Raw genomic sequence first — 19,704 nt, 5'->3', positions numbered from 1 at the left:
GCTTTATTTACAAGGTACGTATTTGGAGTTCTGCATCTGTACCTATAAACACAATATTCCAGTTACTTGTGGACTCTGCTAGGAATAGTGCTTCAGACTAGCAAAACCCTTTGTTGAACAGGAAGCTCTAATGCAGCTGACTGTGGAGGTTCATCTCCAAACATGCATAATGCAATAAACTATTATTTTTAAATGTAAAACATCCATATTATTATGATTTGAAGGTTCCAAATGCAGCAGCACACAGAGGTTTCCACCACCATTGGTACCTTGTTGTACAACAGTGAACTCAATCACAGTCCTGTTCTCATAGTTCACAATTAAAAGGAAATGAAAACAATTAAGTAAGTGTGGAAATGAAATTACAAAACATGTCTAGTTTGGTAGGGAGTCGTAAGTATTTAACAATATAGTAAAGTTATTACTTGTTTATTTCAGAGGCACAAGATAAGTTGCGACCATTCAAATGGCATTATAGAAATGGTGATGGACAAATTTACAATTGACAATGAAGGTACCTACACAGTACAGATTCAGGATGGAAAGGCCAAAAATCAGTCTTCGTTAGTTCTCATTGGAGATGGTAAGTTCAATGAAAAATTGAAATTTTGACTCACGTGAAGAAATAAACTTCAATTATTCCTGAGTACTTTTATGACTAACTGATTATTCATTTACCTCTTCTAAAATCCAGCATTTAAGACAATATTGGCTGAGGCTGAGCTCCAGCGAAAGGAATTCCTCAGGAAGCAAGGTAAGAGAGTAGACTGGTGACTTTAGGCCCATTTTGCAGCTAATGATGCATTCCTGGTGAATAATAACTTCCATACAACTTCATTAGAAGATCAGTATACTGCACAGTTGGAGAGGATATTGAACCCCTGCTGGATATGGTTCTTATTTTCCAACATTGTCATTTAAAACTTGCAAATTGTGACATCATTTTTATTAATTAGAAAAAAAGTGGAAATCCTTATAAGAGGTTATATTTGCTGAATATTCGCAAGAAGAGTGCTTATTGTAGGCTCTGATCCAGCAAAACACTTCAGCACATGTTTTGTTTTAAGCACACAAGTTGTCCCTTCATTATAATTGACAGAAGATCTGCCAGAACAGAGTCAGACAAGGAAGATTAAAAATCTAATCCTGTGGATTCTATCCAGGCAAATTTTAGGGACCAAATGCATGTGTATTTGCTATATAGTCACTAGATGATTTCCAATTGTTATGTACTTGTTATAATTTTTTTTGCAGCTAAAAGAATAACTACTAGATATCTAATTCAGAATTCTATCACTGTGAAATACTGAAAGAATTGAGTTTGAGCTTCAGTTTGTAATTTTAACTTGGTAAGGAAATGACTTTTAGGATGAATGTAAAGACAATAATTACAAATCATTTATTCTAAATAGCTTAGGTAAGGTTCTCTGAATAAGTACTGTAATTGTTATATCCTATCTTAAAAAAAAAAAAAGATTTATATTGTTTAGTGCACAAAATCACAGGAGTTTCAGTTCTCAGTGATCTAAGCAAAACTCTAGAACTTTGCCATCTCTCAGATCTGAGTATTGGAATTACAGGCTCTGATCCTACAGACAGGAAAACATATTCATAAATTTACTGATATAAGTAACGACAATAACTTTAAAAGGACTAAGCATATCAGTAAATTTCTTTAGGGGCATATATATTTGGATTTGGAACCTCAGTGGGGAACAGGAATATTTCCTGTTCTGCTTATAATGATTAATATATTTTTAAAATTCAAATAATTTGGACAAATGTTGCCTGGCATGGTATCTTGGCTTCAAACATTTAATTGGTTGAGTGTCAGAATGCATTTGTCCATTATCAAGTTCCACCTGCAATAAATACAGCATCTTAATTTTAATTATTTTGTTTCTTTCCCACGCTTGCCTGGAAATTGGGCATGAACATATTTAGCAAACTCATTTGTGTCACTCAGCTTTTTACGTTTTGGAATACTACATGACTTACCCTAAAAACAGATATGCACCTCAGGTTTCTAATCTAATCTGTACATTAGACACATGGGTCTAATACAGTGAATGCTTACGGCAGGATTTTTCTTCTTGCACATGGGTAATTCAGGAGTGCCCTCTGATCATACTGATATACGGATGTTAGAATGTAATTTTCATCATTTTGTTTCTTTTGCTAGAACTGTCAGATAGATATATTTTCCTTCCTTCTACAAGATATGCTTTAAGACCGTTTTGTTTCTTAGGTCCCCACTTCTCAGAGTTTTTATACTGGGAAGTTACAGACGAATGTGAAGTTCTGCTTTCCTGTAAGGTGAGGAAATACACTTGAAATAATTTTTAGAATGTGTTGCTTAATAGTTGAGGAGGAAAATGTGATGAAAGATTTTGGTATTTTTAAAATGAAATCTTTTTAGACATATTTTAAACTAAACTTTTTGACATTTTCAGCAGTAAAACTAGTTGAAACCTACCCTCTTCCAGTTGGCCTTCTGGGCTGCAAGTGCAGACTGCTGGCTCATGTTGACATCCCCAAATCTTTCTCATCAGGGCTGCTCTCAAGCCATTCTCCACCCAGACTGTATTTGTGCATGGATAATCTAATCTTTTATAATAGCCGTGAGCCATAAAATTATTGAAGTGCAATAACGAGCCCTAACAGGTCCTTTCTCCTTTCTCAAAAAGTAGGCTCAGTTCAAACTCTTTCCTCACTGTTTTCTGATTTGGAAGCTCCTCTACTAATATATACATAAAATTTAATCAAATGTAGCAAATATGTAACAAAAGTTCTAGAACTGGAGTTATAAAACAGGATTTTTATTATATTTGGCTAATGACATTTGATTTTTTTGAAAGCTAATGGGCGCAGAATTCAGAGTAACTTCTGCTATTAAGGTCTTATATGCCATTCTAAACTGATATATTTTCACTTTTGTTGCTCTTTTCTAGAAAGACTAATTAGAGGCCTCAATTAAGGCCTCAAACTAAGTTAATTGAATTCAGTAAGCATCAAACTCTTCTTCACTGCCTTTTCCTGTAGCACAGACTCTATTGTATTCATTTTCTCCATTTCTTTTGAATAAATTTTTGACTTTTAATTAGAACGACTTGAATCACTCATTATGAGTAATTCACATGCATCTTTTTATTTTTTCTCTCTGCTCACTAATTAGGAGGCCTTTAACCTCAACTTATTCCCAGCAGAACTGACCTGGGTGGTGAAGCTGCCACTCGGTGAGCTCCTATTTTTCCATCAAGGCTCATTAGCTAATGTGGTACCTTTGCTGGTACTGAGATGCATAGCTGCAGCACTTTATAATCTCAACATGCACTTGCCTCAGACATGAACTCTGCTTATCCTTTTGTTCACATAGGGAATTGTGTTGCTGAACCAGTTATACTAGTGTTAACTCCCTACAAATTAGTCTGAAATTATCCTTCTTTTCTTTGACTGTAGAGCCTGTTTATACCACTGTGAAAGACTGATACGCTTTTCACTGGTGTATCTTTTGTTCATAGGGTCAGAAAATTGTATGTAAATGCAATCTAGGATGCGGGCTGTCTGCAAACTCATCATTTTAACTATGCTGTTGACCTTATAATGTTTATTACTGTTAGTGTGTGAATGGAGATTAGGTTCAGGCCATTGTTGATTGTGACTCTTTAACTAATATTTATACATAGGAAGAAGTTGAACAATAAAGTCTGAATTTGTCTCACTAACTTCAGGTACCAGACCTTTAAGTTAGAAGAAGGGCTGCTGCCTTTACCTATATCTGCAGTAATAAAATGTCCAAGGAGCAATCTCTTCCTCCCCACACCATATACTTTAGGGTGGCTTGTATTCACACCGCTCAGTTGGCTCCCTGTAGAGAAGACTAGGCATGCACAGGCTGCTTAGCACTTGGCACAGGTCTCTTCCAGACTCTGTCTTGTGCCTGTGTGCAAAAGTAGTTTTCGTGGGTGTTTTCATGGGTGGTTTTTTATTGCATGCTTATTTTTCTATACATGCCAGCATCTACTATAATTTTCTTCAAGAAATTCTAAATTTCAGAATGTTCAGAAGCTACCTACTCTTGCATATCTTTGACTCTTACACTGTATCTGTTAAAAGCAAGATTTTTGGTGTGTGACTAAGCAGTGAAAAAGGTAACTTTTCATAGTAAATGTCAACATCAAATAACTTCGGTGCTGCAAACTGCTTGTGTCTGAATCTCAGTATATTTACTGTCAGATTGAGTACTAACAGTCTTTGATGAAAAACTGTTGAAAAGCGTTAAAGGTTTGTTCCTTCAGGCTTTGTTCAAATAAAATTGCCACTCATGTCATATGGCTACAGGAACAGCCACCCTTTAGTTATTGGTAAATGTAAAATGCTTCTCATTTTTTCAGGCAAGACATTGCTTTGGGCCAGATTGTGATCCCATATACTGTCAGAGGCATATAGCAACCACACTGATTATTAAACAGCAATGTATGTGATTATTGTGAGCAGATTTTAAAGAGCTATCACAAACTAGGAGAGAGCAAAAAAAAATTCCTCATATTTATCTGGTCATCTCTATAGAGAGCTTTTGTAGAGCTGTTCATCAAGAGTAAGATTCCTCTAATGTAAAAGGTTTAGAAATTGGTGCATGTATTTTGCTCCAAGCAAGCCACTTGATATATATTGTAGAACTCAATTAACTCCTAGGCTGTCCAGTATCCATTTGTTTAGTTATTTTTCAAGGAGATTTTCTTAAGTGACTGCCTGGGGACTAGGAAATATCTTGTCAGCTATGTCCTTCTACTAAAGCCTGTTGACTCAAGGTACCCTACCCCATGACCTGGAAGTCTTGGATGGGGAGGAGAATAAACCCCCTATGATTCAGGTGGAAACTGTTAGAGACCTACTATTCCATCTGGACTGCCACGAGTCCATTGGGCCAGATGGAATCCATCCCAGAGTGCTGAGGGGGCTGGTGGAGGTGATAGCCAAGCTGCTTTCCATCATTTATCAGTGTTCCTGGTCAACCAGAGAGGTCCTAGAGGACTGGAGGCTTGTCAGTGTGACTCCCATCTACAAGAAAGGTCATAAAGAGGAACAAGGGAACTACAGGCCTGTCAGCCTGACCTCAGTGCTAGGGAAGGTTATGGAGCAGATAATCTGGATCAGGTTGCCCAGATAGGTTGTGGGTAGCCCGTGCCTGGAGGCATTCCAGGCAAGGCTGGATGTGGCTCTTGGCAGCCTGGTCTAGTGATTGACGACCCTGCCCATGGCAGGGGCATTGAAACTAGATGATCATCGAGGTCCTTTTCAGCCCAGGCCATTCTATGATTTTATGATCTTGAGGGAGATCACACAGCATGTGTGAGACAACCACGGGACCAGGCCCAGCCAGCGTGGGGTTGTGAAAGGCAGGTCCTACTTGATCAACCTGATCTCCTATGATTGAGTGACCTGCGTGGTGGATGAGGGAAAGGCTGTTGACATAGTCTACCTAGACTTCAGTAAAGCCTTTGACGCTGTCTCCCACGGTATTCTACTAGAGAAGCAGAAAGTCCATAGCTTGGACAGGTACACTCTTTGCTGAGTTAAGAAATTGCTGGTTGCCTGGGCCCAGACCAGAGAGTGGTGGTGAATGGAGTCACATCCAGCTGGCAAATGGTCATGAGTGGTGTTCCCCAGAGGTTGGTGTTGGGGCCTGTCCTTTTTAATATCTTTATTGATGACCTGGACAAGGGGATTGAGTGCACCCCCAGTAAGTTTGCAGATGAAACCGAGTTGGGAGGAAGTGTTGATCTGCCTGGAGGTAGGGAGGCCCTACAGAGAGATCTGGACATGCTGGATTGCTGGGCTGAGGCCAATGGGAAGAAGTTCAACAAGTCCAAGTGGTGGGTCCTACATTTTGATCACAGCAACTCCAGGCAATGTTACAGGCTTGGGGCAGAGCATCTGGAAGACTGTGTAGAGGAAATGGACCTAGGGGTGCTGGTTGATGCTTGGCTGAACACAAGCCAGCAGTATGCCCAGATGGCCAAGAAGACCAATGGCATCCTGGCTTGTATCAGAAATAGTGTTACCAGCAGGAGCAGGGAGGTGATGGTCCCTCTGTACTCAGCAGTGGTGAGGCTGCACCTTGAGTACCGTGTTCAGTTTTGGGCCCCACAAGAAAGACATTGAGGCCCTGGAGCGTGTTCAGGGGAGGGCAACAGAGGTGGTAAGGACTCTGGAGCACAAGTCTTATGAGGAGCGGCTGAAGGAGCTGGGGTTGTTCTGTATGGAGAAGACAAGGCTCAGAGGAGACCTTATTGCTCCTACAACTACCTGAAGGGAGGTTGTAGTGAGCTGGGGGTCAGACTCTTCTCTCATATAACTAGTGGTAGGACGAGAGGGAATAGACTCAAGTTGCACCAGTGAAGATTCAGGTTGGATGTTAGGAAATACTTCCTCTCCAAAAGAGTGGTCAGGCACCGGAACAGGCTGCCCAGGGAGGTGGTGGAGTCACAGTCCCTGGAGGTGTTCAAGAAACATTTAAATGTTATACTGAGGGACATGGTTTAGTGGGAAATATTGGTGATAGGTGAATGATTGGATTGATTGATCTTAGAGGTCTTTTCCAACCTTGGTGATTCTATGATTGTATGGTTCTATGACAGGGGATTCAGTCTAGGCACACAAATACCATTGCATTTTTGTGATTTTTGGAATGAAATGGGGATAGTGATGTCAAATAAACCCTAGTATGTCTGAAAAGGAGAAAAGTAAAATATATTGCCAAGGTTTCTATTCACAGCTGAGCTTTTGGCTTCTTTGAATTCACACTTCTATGCCATTCATCCAGCAATATTTTAAGTGTTACTAATGCACAATTTATATTTCAAAATTATAACAGTACATGAGAACTAGCTGTACTCTATGTATTGCTCAGATCAGCTGCTACTATTACAGCAAAATTTTGGCTTTCAAGAACCTTTTCTGCATTTACACCACTTTGTTAAATTCCTTTGTATCAAGAGACAATCCTAATTTGTAGAATTCGTCAAGTCTTTGTATTCCCCATAGGACATGTGTAGTGGAAAAAAGGATTTCTACTGCAGCTCACAATTTTGAAGTCTCAAATGCTCACAGAATAGTGATTTCAGTGTCTCTTTGCGGTGCTGCCCTGAAAGGCATTGCTTAGATAGCCAGGATAAATGTACAAATTGGCTGAATATTCTCCAAGATAGGGTCTAGATTCCATGTTATAGGTCTCTGTGGAGACATGTGGCAAACACAGAAAGATAGAGGAAATTTCAGCAGCTCTAATTTCAAATATATTTTTTTACAGATAGCTCTAGACAAACTGTAACCAGATAACAAGTGTGGAAAACTCCTTAAGGGAAGAGATTGACAGAATTGTTTTTAAGGATTTGACAGTGCTCTGAAGCTCTAAGCTGCCTACTTCTGACCAGTTCTGTGCTGCAAATAAATGATGTAGAAATAACATTTTGCTGAATAGGACTTATTGGTTTTTTTCTTACTTAACTTTATTTGACATGTGTTATAAAAAATTGGCTTCTTATGCTGCAAGTATTTTTGTGACCATGTACAGTATATTTCGTCAGAATATAGCTGTGATTATGTGCCTTCTTCTGTTGTGCAGATTGCAAACACAAAGAAGGAGACTGTTTTCAAGTGGTATAGGAACGGTTCTGGGATTGACGTTGATGAGGTGCCTGATCTGCAGAGGGGAGAATGTCACCTCACTATTCCCAAGGTACAGTATCACCTACTGATTAAAAATGACAGCTTCTGCTTGATGTGCTATAGATTTGCCAGGCAGATCACTCAACCAGCTATCATGATTTCTATGAACAATTTTAAGAAAAGGCATATTTTCTACCCTTCAATTAGCTAGCGAGTAGTTACTGCTAGTAAGAGTATACATTTTTGTTATAAATTCAGGCATGTCTTGCTTAAGGTGAACTCTGTTGTTTTTTTTTTTCTTATTGTTCCTTAATTTTTCAGTATTTCACAGTTGTCGTAGTTTTATTTCCTAAAGTATATGGCTTCTTCAGTTTTATCTTCTTGCAAGCAAAATAACCTAACTTGTGACTGAAGCCTTATCTTGAATAGATGCTTGAATAGATGCTTTCTTTCTCAACTGCTGAAACATCCCCTGAATCAAGTCTTTGTGTTTTCAGTGTAATGTGCATTCAGTTCAATTTTTTTCTTTAATTTGTTTGTAGTCCTCATGTTTTTATAATTTACTCCCTTCATTTCACTTGCAATAGGATACTGGCTTTCCAGTGGCTTTATTTTTCCTGAGTAGTCTTTTTGGAGGCAGGGTGGTTTCAGCTTGTCTTGAATTGCTGTCTTTACTTGTCATTTAACTATACAACACTTCTCCTACTATTACTTGCTTGAGGGCTTGTATAAATCTAAGATTCAATTAAGCAGCCTCCAACCTGAATATAAGTATTTATATATTTTGCTTTAAGTTTTCAAATAAATTAAAATAAAAACACTTATACAAAAAACTACTGCCTTTAAAGCAGTGTCACTGCGTGAGTTTTTAGAATGAAAGTTCTCTAAGGCTAATGAATCCACGATTGTAGCATACGTGTAATTTGATTATAGCTGCTGCTTGAAGAAATCCACTTAGTTGATACATGAAAAGTTAAAGGGTATAGATCCATTGTGTTGATATGCACACTCCAAAAAAAAATAATAGTTTCAGGTGAAGAAAAATTGCATTTCTAAAATTTATGTGGATTGCAGTTACCCTCTATTACATTTTACTAAGCTACTTCTAATTTCTGCTGGTACGGATCAATCCTATTTGTCTCTATGGAACAAGAGGAAGAAGGAAAGAAAACCCACATTTCTTAAGGCATTTGAACAGAACTTGAATTACATTTTAGGCTTAGAAACTAGGTATAGCTGCATAAAAAAAACATGTACAAGCCATTGATAGTTTCCCATCTTATCTTTGGCAAGATTACTTAACAAGAATGCAGCACAATGTCTGTTGTTTGATTTAGAGAAGCATGCAGAGGTAAAGCAAATATACTCATATCAAGTTGGTCAGTACACATCTTGTGCTTTTCTTGTAGTTGTCTCGCAAGGATGAAGGAGTTTATAAGGCAACACTATCAGATGATAGAGGTCATGATGTCTCTACTCTTGAATTATCAGGAAAAGGTAATATTCAGTTTACTGTATCGAAGTAATGATCTCTACATTCTCTTAAGAGGTGTTCAAAAGCCATCTTTGCAAATGGCAAGTTAGCAAGCATATTTGGGGTTCTTTGTATTTCAGTGCCTTTCTTATGGTATTGAGGCCTGACCTGCAGATAACAAGTTTAGAAGGGGTGACACTGTGCTTTATAATGATTACTTTCTAATGCCCTCACAGGCAAGAAGTGAAGTAAGTTTTAATCAAACAGGCAACACTTTTTATGTGGGATCTTTTGTAAAGAGCTCTTTCTTTCTGTCAAGTTCAGTAATTTTTAATGTCTACAAAAAACCTTACAGCATCAGGCCTTTCAAAGTGCCAGATATTGAGATGAGAGTCTCAGTGGGGACTGACTGTTATTCTGATTGTAAAATTGTAAAGCTGTAATTCAGAAACTGTGAAAAAGAAGACCTCGTTGTAGAGAAATACATATGCTCACACTCTTAAATGAATTTGCAATTCAGCAGAGTAGGATTTTCAGGTAAAGGTTATACTGACCACTGGAATGAACAGAAGATACTGTGGTTCTCCATCTTATGGTCAGGGGTCCTTCCCAGGCAGGAAAGAACCCCTGCTATAAAAAAAATGCTCCAATCTTCTTTTATTTTGTATAAGGTTCTCCCCTTCCACCATCCCATCAATACTGTTATTTTTCAAAAGCTTGGTATGATACCTGGTTTATTCTATTTGCTGTCAAGAAGTTTATATTTGCCAAGTGCTATGCTAATGGGAGCAGATGGGAACTATTTTCTCCAAAAAGTGCGGTAATTTTTTATTTCCCTTGCACTCTCCTTTGAATGTGAACTGTCTAATTAATGACCTTTTATTGTTTCTGGCATGAAGTATACAGTGCCAAAGATCTGACAGCACATGGCTGATGCTGTATACAGTGGGTACATTCACTGACACAGCACAGAATTCATGTGTTGTACACAGGTAGTCTCCAATTTGTCTTGTACACCTGTTACAATTTTAATGGTTTTCTTTGCCTGAGGATATGAAGGTTTCCCATATCACTTTAATTAAACTAAGCATAACAAAGCTATATTCTGATTAAATTTTGATGGTACATTTTCTTTCTTTCTTTCTTTCTTTTTTTCCCTCCCCAGTGTATGATGATATAATTTTGGCACTGAGCAGAGTCAGTGGTAAGTAAATGCTGTCTTGGATTTTCATGTAGTTTTTTTATACTGAAGTCATCTCAGCCTGAGGCAGACAATTTTTACTGTAAGTGGGAAATCTGTGGCAGTCATGATGCCTACATTTTTATGGGCATGTTATTAAGTTTTTGAATAGGCATTCAACCTTGCTAATTGGCACTATTAAGAGGGAACAAAGTATTATTCCACCTGGCTTGTTTCGTTTAGATACTGTGACAACGTTATAGCAATTATTTTCTTTGTACTTTCCATTAGTAATTGAGCCTTATCATACAGATAGAACTAGATTCTGATCCTAATGCCAATAGGAAATTGAGAGTCTACCAGTGAAAGAATAGGAATTGCACTCAAATAAATGTTGCATGCTATTAAAATAATAACACTATTATTTTATGGCAGTTATATGACTACCTGATTACTTCACAAAAGATCTTGCTAGTCATCATGTTTATATATGATCATAAAACTATAAACTCCTGCTAAACTTTCATCTGATATAAATCAGCAGATCTCCTTTGTGAAGCATGAATCATTGTCTCTTTATGGTACTTGAGAACAATGGTTCAGATCTTGAAAATTTTTTTGTCCTTCATTTGACAGTTTTCTGTTCATTTCATTACATTGTTCGATTTGCATATATTCCATTTTACATAGGTAAGACGGCTTCTCCACTGAAGATACTCTGCACTGAGGAAGGAATAAGGCTCCAGTGTTTCTTGAAGTACTACAATGAAGAAATGAAAGTCACCTGGTCTCACAGGTAGAGGAGAATGTATTTTCAAGTTCATGCCTATATTCAAATTTATTTGAGAAAAATGTAGTCTTTAAGATTTGCTATTTAGTATTCTGTGGCATTCCGGTAGTAAGTGGAACACATTAGTGAATTTCTCTTTACAGCATTTTATATTCTCAATTCATATAGGTGGTAGATACAGTAAAAGAAATATTAAAAGACTTGCTCAATACCTAGACGTAACAGTACCAAAAAAGTACCTACAGCATTTCAATCTCTTATTCAGTGCCAGATTTTTTGTCTTCCAGTATATTATCTAGTTGGTTCAAAGACTTAAGAATTGGAGCGTAGTTTCTGTTCAAGGTTGCTCTTTTCTATGAATAGATGAAATCTTCCTCCAGACGTAGGTGAATGCCAAGGATCTGCTCTCACCATTTCATAAAAGCCCATACTAAGAAAGCAAAAAACCACAACTTTTGAACTTTTTCACAACAAATATTTTAATTCTATTCCTCTTCTTTGAAAAGATAGTCAGTGACACAGGAGGAAGAGAAAGAAGTACAAAATATTTTAAGAATAGCTGTCAGTGCTGAGAATAAAACTAGAATTCAGCTGTAAAATTTCAGATACTTTTTTTCACCCCCATGTAACTTTAATCTTAGACTTTGGTGGTACTTCTTATTCATCTGTGTATTTACAGTTAAATGTGTGTCCAATTGCTTTGGAATGGTAGGCCTTTATTTTTTGGAAACTGCAGGGAGGATTCTGAAGGATTTTAAACCTCTTCAGGTATTTTCAGCTTTCACATTCCTTGATGACCTCCAAAAATGACACACAGTGAAGTGTTCTGACCTGGACAGGAAGAGGATGGTGTGGCTGCACATTGTCATAGTCAATTAGGAATGTAAGAAAAGTGTCCATGATCATTAGGTTCAGAGAGAGCAAGCAGACTTCTACAAGGGTGCTCAGTTGTACTCATAACTCAAGCTTTGTATTCAGTAAGTTCTTCTCCTTCTTTCAGTATATTTGATATTTGTATGATAAGAAGGAGAAGAAACTTTTTTTTTTGCCTTTACCTTTTGCTCAATCAGCTTGAGCTTTAAAGGCTACTTATTCCATTCCACCATACACTTCACAGAAATGTAAAACTAGAGAATAAGGAAATTACAAATTTATATTTGATAACTGACATCCCCCACATACTGATATTCCAGATTTTATGGTAAGTCTTCCATGTTATGTTATTAAACACATTTTGAACAAATAACATTTCAATCATTTCATAAATATTATGATTAGAAGCTGGAGTTGTTATGAAAAGCTAAAACAAATACTAAAAAAAACCAACCATAAATAACCAGCATCCTCCACACTCCCCCAAACTTCTTGCTTTTTCAAATGGAGTTCTATCATGTTATTTCAGGGCAAAAAGAAATACTAAACTTTTCTTGTTTTTTGAACCATTGTCTGCATATCACGAAACACAGCAAACAAATTTCCAGCTAGCTTTGAATTATCCATTATAATGAAAAGCAGGAAATACAATAATAGAAGACCTAAACCCAGAATGCATTATCCACTCATGGCACAGTAGGGAATACAGTATTTTGTAATAGTTATTTCTATCCAAGTATGTATTTTAATGTACTGAACTCAATGTAGTCCTCTTACAGGGAGGGAAATAATAAAAATTCCTTTTCCTCATCAAACTAGCTGTGAAGCCAAATCAGCCATGTCTGTGCAAATAAATTCACTGATCAAAGAGGAGCTAATGTTGACTTTATCTGATAAAAAAAATCCAGTTAAGTATGCTTTGGGAGGAAGGAAGTAAAAAATCTTTTCTTTAGTTAATGAGAGAAAGAGAAAACTTCCTTGCAAGGCATTGAAAGTAGCTTGGTTTCCATACTCGCCCTAGATAGCTTCTTCTATTTCCACTCTTCAGGACAGATTATAGAGCAGAAAGACCACTGATCTAAATTAACAGGGCATTTTTTATATTTGGGAAGTGATGATAAGTCAACAGAATGCTACTGTTTTTTTGTTCTTTTTTTTTTAAGTACATATTAACTAATTATCAGCAATTAGAAAATTTGCTTTTGGCCTTGTTCTTAAAAAGAAATGAACAAAGAAAGGTGTATTTTGTCTTGAATAATAAATTCTTTGTAAGTCTTTCATTGTTTTATTAATAATTTTTGGAAATTAATGAAAGGTAAAGATTTTTTTCCTGTCATAAAAAAATAGATTTTTTTTTTCCTTCAGTTGACTATTCTAATGTATTCAGCAGTATTGTGCCTGAGAGTTTAGAACACTGAAATCATACAGCATATTCACATTCAGATATATATGGGCAAATAGACACAAACACAGATGTTTGTGTATGTGGAGAGAAAAAAATGAGAAGAGAATGAAGATGTAAATCTTCAGAAGGAAAGCTCAAGCCAATGATTCTAAAGTGTTTCATACCCACACTAGAAAGAAAAGAATCTCCTGTGAAATTGCACTCACTAGTTGCAGTTTATTTCTAATTAGGAAATAGTATGTTGTCCTTCAAAACTTTTTATAGGTGATCTCCTATAGAGAGTATATGTGAAAGGAATGTTTGAACCCATTTCTATTCATTTTTCAAGGGAATCTAAGATTTCCTCTGGTGAAAAGATGAAGATTGGAGGTGGAGAGAATGTTGCTTGGCTGCAGATAACTGAACCCACTGAAAAGGATAAGGGGAACTACACCTTTGAAATCTTTGGTGATAAGGAATCCTTCAAACGCACACTTGATCTGTCTGGGCAAGGTATATTTGTAAGATCATACTTATACGGTGATTTTTCATGGATTAAACAGAATTAATCAGGAATAATAAGAAGAATGCAGTAAAAATAGCCTGTGGTCAAAATTAGATGCAATTTAGTTGCATAACTGTTTTTACCACTAGCGACACTGGATTCAGGGTTTGGTTTTCCATTCTGCTACTGTTTAACACTGTTATTTTTAAAAAGGCTTTAGTAAGGATATGTGTTTCATATCATCATCGAATCATAGAATGGCCTGGATTGAAAAGGACCTCGAAGATCATCTAGTTTAAATCCCCCTGCTGAGCGCAGGGTTGCCAGCCACTAGACCAGGCTGCCCAGAGGCACATCCAGCCTGGCCTTGAATGTCTCCAGGGACGGGGATCCACAACCTCCTTGGGCAACCTGTTCCAGTGCGTCACCACCCTCTGAGTGAAAAAAGTTCCTCCTAATATCTAACCTAAACCTCCCCTGTCTCAGTTTAAAACCATTCCCCCTTGTCCCATCGCTATCCACTCTCATAAACAATTGTTCCCGCTGCTGTTTATATGCTCCCTTCAAGTACTGGAAGGCCACAGTGAGGTCTCCCCAGAACCTTCTCTTCTCCAAGCTAAACAAGCAAATGTTAATGCTGTTGTTTAAATGCTTATACTGAGCCCCAAACACAAATGATGTTCATGGACAATAACTCTCTCAACTGTTTTGTTACAGCTTTTGATGATGCCCTTACAGAATTCCAGCGACTAAAGTAAGTGCTACATCTTTTTCATTTTCAAGCTGTAACAACAATCTTAACACAGAAAAATTATTTCATGAATAATTTTATTAATAACATTATATGTTTTTCTTCCTCTCCTCAACAATTTTAGGGCAGCTGCTTTTGCTGAGAAGAGTAAGTTTATTTTCCATTTTCTACAATCTAGTTTTGTGTTTTCCTTAAGACATCTACCATGATACGTTGCCATACCTGTCAGAGTTCTGTAATGGCAGATATCACCTATTATTGTAGAATACTGCAATAATAATAGTAAATCGAGGGTTTATTTCTCTTTAATTCAAATGGAAACCATGTGAATGTGCATTTTACACATTTTGCAATGATCTGCTATGTCTTCTAGGGTCTGCAGAGTTTTTGTGAGGTGTGAGCTTCTGAGTGTCACACAAGGAGGTGTTGACAAAAAGCTATGAATGATACTGAATATTGGGCTCTACATATTAAGTAGAAAATAACCTGCTAATGACTGTTGGATACAGAGCATGTTGAGAGAGAGGTAGTAGGGAAGCTTGTTTCTGCGGGTATTCTGGTACACAGATACAATGTACCTTGATAATGAAAGCTGCTTCTGCCCACAAAGACAATACCAGAACAGATTATCCTCTGATCTTAGATACCACTGCAATGCTGAAGGTATCTTCTTTGCTTTGCTCTTTGCCCGAAACTCAAGCTGTCAAGCTTGGTAGCAGCTTCAAGGCTGTTGTGTCTATCAGCTTAGCACAACCTCTGCTAAAAATGTGAGGGAACCACAAAATACATTAATAAGAAATAACACAAAATATTGTAAAAACTGTATTATTTCATATTTAATTAACCAAGAATTCCAGTGTATGTTTATTTTAAGATAAGCCCAAACAGAAGTCATGACTAATATGACACCGTATTAATAAAATAAGAAATGAGTAACTTTGAGTTCTAAATCTCATGTATTTTTCTTTAACCTCTAGATCGTGGTAAAGTCATTGGTGGTTTGCCTGATGTTGTTACAATAATGGATGGGAAGGTAAGGACAGTTTTTATCAATGAATCACTCTGATTGGTGAAATGTTTACTTCACGGGAGAGAGGGAAGGAATACAGATGATTTTGCAGAAGTTGAGAGAAAAAGGAAGTAGTCATTTAATTGAGTCACATGCAAAGTCATAAGTGAGCATAGGTACCATAAACTGGCTACACAGCTGGGGGAAGCTGGGGGAAGGTTACACATAGCTCTTCCAGATTTTGTTGTACATGGCCATTTCTAGATATCCAGATACCATCTCTTTAGAAGTGGTGAATCAAGGAGGCCTTGCAGTGGAAGCTAAAAGCTGCTCAACTCTGGACCAAATCGAGATGATTTTATTCTTGGCCCATTCCTTCCTTTGTGGTGCCTTCTCATTGCAGTAGACAAAGGCACTTCATGGCAAGAAAGCCAATCTCATGGGAAGTTAGGCATAATCCACTTGATGACCAACATCTTAGTGTCTGTTAGGAAACAGCCGGGAGAAGTCACCCTGACTGCATGCACACAATAACTGCAGTTATCTCATGAAAAATCATGCCCTAAGCCCCATGACCTTAAATTAAGGAAATGCTACATAAAAAGTTTCCAGAAGTTAGAAGGGTTCAAGGAGGCTTAACCATATGAGGATTAAATAATTGAATATCCAAAGGGAAAACCTCTGATTCCTAAAAGTAAAATAAAACATAACAGAAATAATTGAAATTTTAAATTTACCTGTAAATTATATATGAACAGGTACCATGCAAAATTCAAGTAAATACTAGTGAGAAGTAGCTATACAAAAACAAGAAAAAGAATTGTGAGGTTTCCTCACACAATGGAATGGTATATCTATGCAAATATATGAACACAAGACAAAGCTTTACTTGTTCTTCTTAAGAAGGTATAAATGATTTTAGGCCACATCTATAATTTAACAAATTAGAACAGGCCCAAATGGTCTAAAATGACTGTGGAATATATCTGCTCTCTGGCAAGCTTTTAATATTAACATATTAAGACTTGATTAATTATTATGAATGAATTATTAATTGCTCTTAAATGAAGTCATTTTTGAGGGTAATGCTCAAGTTACAGAAAGGACAGTGAGATTTAAACTTGCTATTTGCTATCAGAATTAGTTTGATTTCCCAACATTTTATTTTCATGCTTACATTACTCCTTTAAATATATTATAGTAAAGTTAGTTCCTGTAGGTGATTAGTTAACTTTACATCCGACGATATCGCTTCTTTAAGGGTACTTGCACACTTAGGTAGTCATCAGGTTGTACCCAGTGCACATAAATCTTCCTTCAACAGTCCCCTCTGATTTTGGAGGCACACCATATGCAAAACTGTTTCTATTTGTGTACGTATGGCACTTCCAATCACTTAAAATTTGTCTGATTTTTTTTCTCACTGTGTTATATCATATCTATTTGTTCATCGGAATTCAAGAAAAATAGTGCAAAAACCATGCACATATGAACAAGGATGGACTTTCTTTGCTCCCTCTAGGTCAGGAATTTGTGGATCTTGAAGAGTGATTTTGAGGGGACAGGCATTCTGGTGCAAATTATTTAATTTTTTTTTTAAGATAGTGATACAGTTTTTCTATTGATGTCAGTTACACAGGCAAGAATTCTGTGAGAATGAAATTCAGTAAAAGATGGATAAAGGAGGCAGTAATCAGTGCAACTTCTCAAATGATTATTTAATGTATTCTGTCATCATTACCTAAATGCATAAAATTTGCATACATTTACAATGGTGAAAATGGGGTTCTGCAAGTTATCCATATAGATTTGGAAGGATAACCATCAAAATTTTTGAGCTTCTTCAGTCTTAGTTCAGTTCTGAGAAAATACCTGAACTGTCAGGATGGCCTGAGAGGTCATTTCTGCTACTCTCTTAACACACTGAGCATGCACGCAACACTTTCACAACTTTTATGAATTATTTAGTCTTCATAAAATATTTCCATTTTATGAGTCAGCAGCATTTGTAATCAATGTCTGATGATTCATGTTATGTACTATTTTTAAGTGTTTTTTTTTATGTCATCTCAAGCAATAACTTCAAGAGGCCTAGGTTGGAAAAGATTTGCTTAGTTCTCCTCCCTGCTGTGTACAGGGAATCTTAAAGGATGTTTTTAAACCTATCATTGCCTGAATATCATGTCAGACTAATGGGTTGCCAGGAGTCTCCTGCAGGCAGGACTGCATTGGCAGCCCTACTTAGCGTATTCAGATTCTTACCCCGGGGCTATAAATGCATCACAGTCACTGGTAAGATGGTGGAAAGTCTCAGTGGAAGAGAAAAATATAGAAACTCTCCTTTTCAGTCCTCAAGAACATGCTACCTGTCTTTCTTACTTTAATTTACTAGGAATAAGAAGTGCCTGAAAGTAATACTGAGAATACTCTGTTTAAACAAACCTGTCTAATCCTTAAAATATTTATTTTTTAACTCCTTTAGACTCTGAATCTGACCTGTACTGTGTTTGGAAACCCTGACCCAGAAGTGGTTTGGTTCAAGAATGACAAGACCCTTGAGCTTAATGAGCACTATTTGGTTTCACTGGAACAAGGAAAATATGCCAGTTTGACAATCAAGGGAGTGACCTCAGACGATTCGGGCAAATACAGCATTCATGTCAAGAACAAATATGGTGGGGAAACAGTAGATGTCACTGTAAGTGTATACAGACATGGTGAAAAAATACCTGAAGTTAACAAAGGCCAGCTGGCAAAACCTAGACTAATACCACCATCAGAAGCTAGTTCTACCTAGGGCAAGACAAAATCCAATAAGTAAAGCTTGTAACTATGTGTGATGATCAAAATAGTATATGTGAGATATAGCTGAGGTATTCCCACAGATAACTAATTGGTACTCTCCAAAGGGAAACTGAGCTTTTAGAAGTTTGCTTTAGGGTGGTAGCTGTGCTACAGCGCTGTACACATGTGCACTGAAATCATTATGACTACATGTAATAGGGTAGTACTTCCAAATAGCGAAAAGCCAAATGCCTGCAAGAAGTTCCTGTGGGCAATGGCGGGTTGCATAAACCCACAGTAAACCTCCATTTCCACACACTCCAACAAAACCTACTAAGCACCCACTTGAGAACGCTGAGAACAAATGTTTCATCAATGAAGGTAGTGAACTGTAGTTACATGCTCAGAAATGATTCCTGCTCTGTTACACACACAGTCCCTTTGGCTTTGAAGCCTCTGATTGCATAAGTTTAGTGGATAGTCTCTATTTAGTAATTGCATTGTTATTTTATAGTGTGAATTTTTCTTTAGTAGAGTTCAGTAGTTTTACAGATGTTTACTGTTTGCTCACTGAAGCATAGGTTACATGGTTGTATTTTGTTTTTCTTGCATTGTGCTAATAAAACTTTGAAAGTCACCTTTGCTACTCACTGCTCCAAATCACACCTAACTAGTTTTGTTTACTCTCTTTCGTTGTTTAATTATTGCTTATTGCACAATTTCACAGCTGGTAGCATGCAGACAATCAACTTTCAATAAATGCAAATTATGGTTAATCACAGTCACTGGGTGGCACTTATGATATTAATTTCACTCCTTACAATACAGACCAAGATGCAAGATCAAACTGGTACCAAAAGACATGTATATTTCAGTCACTTAGGATAATTACCCCTTTGAGTCTCCTCTATCCAAAATGAACAAAAAAACCTCTTCCATGGGTGGCATAATGTTCTGCTAAAATTTAAATATGGTTATAATATATTTATATACATGAATGTCTTCAGCAAGACCAGTCATATCTTTCATACAATACATGACTGCAGCACTGTGTTTTTTGCTTGCTTTTTTTTTTTCAGATCAGGTTTTCAATTTCAGTGAAAGTCCATTTACGTACTTAGATTAGCCTTTGTTATTTTCTAAACAGCTTCCAGCAAAGAGTTTAATGGTGAGTAATAGTGGTGACACGAACACCCTGGATATAGCCCTCCTCTCTTTTGACTTCTCCCAGTCTCGGATAAAGGAACCTTATGGGAGGCAAGGGTGATTGGATGAGCTGTGGT

The 19,704-nt window shown here is 37.1% G+C and overlaps 1 protein-coding gene across 4 annotated transcripts in view; it reads left to right on the top strand.

Moving 5' to 3' along the window:
- The window catches only part of MYOM2 (myomesin 2), an 82,945-nt gene extending 63,743 nt beyond the window's left edge, over positions 1-19,202 (top strand). For all 4 annotated transcript variants that reach the window (XM_021392622.1, XM_021392626.1, XM_021392624.1 and 1 more), the window contains 12 exons: positions 439-583; positions 695-754; positions 2,249-2,316; positions 7,628-7,741; positions 9,081-9,168; positions 10,311-10,349; positions 11,016-11,121; positions 13,722-13,885; positions 14,595-14,631; positions 14,753-14,775; positions 15,606-15,661; positions 18,120-19,202. In XM_021392622.1, the coding sequence (XP_021248297.1) occupies positions 439-583; positions 695-754; positions 2,249-2,316; positions 7,628-7,741; positions 9,081-9,168; positions 10,311-10,349; positions 11,016-11,121; positions 13,722-13,885; positions 14,595-14,631; positions 14,753-14,775; positions 15,606-15,661; positions 18,120-18,434 (1,215 nt within the window). In that variant the 3' untranslated portion in view covers positions 18,435-19,202. The remainder of the gene's footprint in view (positions 1-438; positions 584-694; positions 755-2,248; positions 2,317-7,627; positions 7,742-9,080; positions 9,169-10,310; positions 10,350-11,015; positions 11,122-13,721; positions 13,886-14,594; positions 14,632-14,752; positions 14,776-15,605; positions 15,662-18,119) is intronic.

Source organism: Numida meleagris, chromosome 3 (assembly GCF_002078875.1).
Source record: "Numida meleagris isolate 19003 breed g44 Domestic line chromosome 3, NumMel1.0, whole genome shotgun sequence".
NCBI lineage: Eukaryota > Metazoa > Chordata > Aves > Galliformes > Numididae > Numida > Numida meleagris.
The sequence above is the reverse complement of the archived record's forward strand: the minus strand, read 5'-3'. Positions and strand labels throughout refer to the sequence as shown.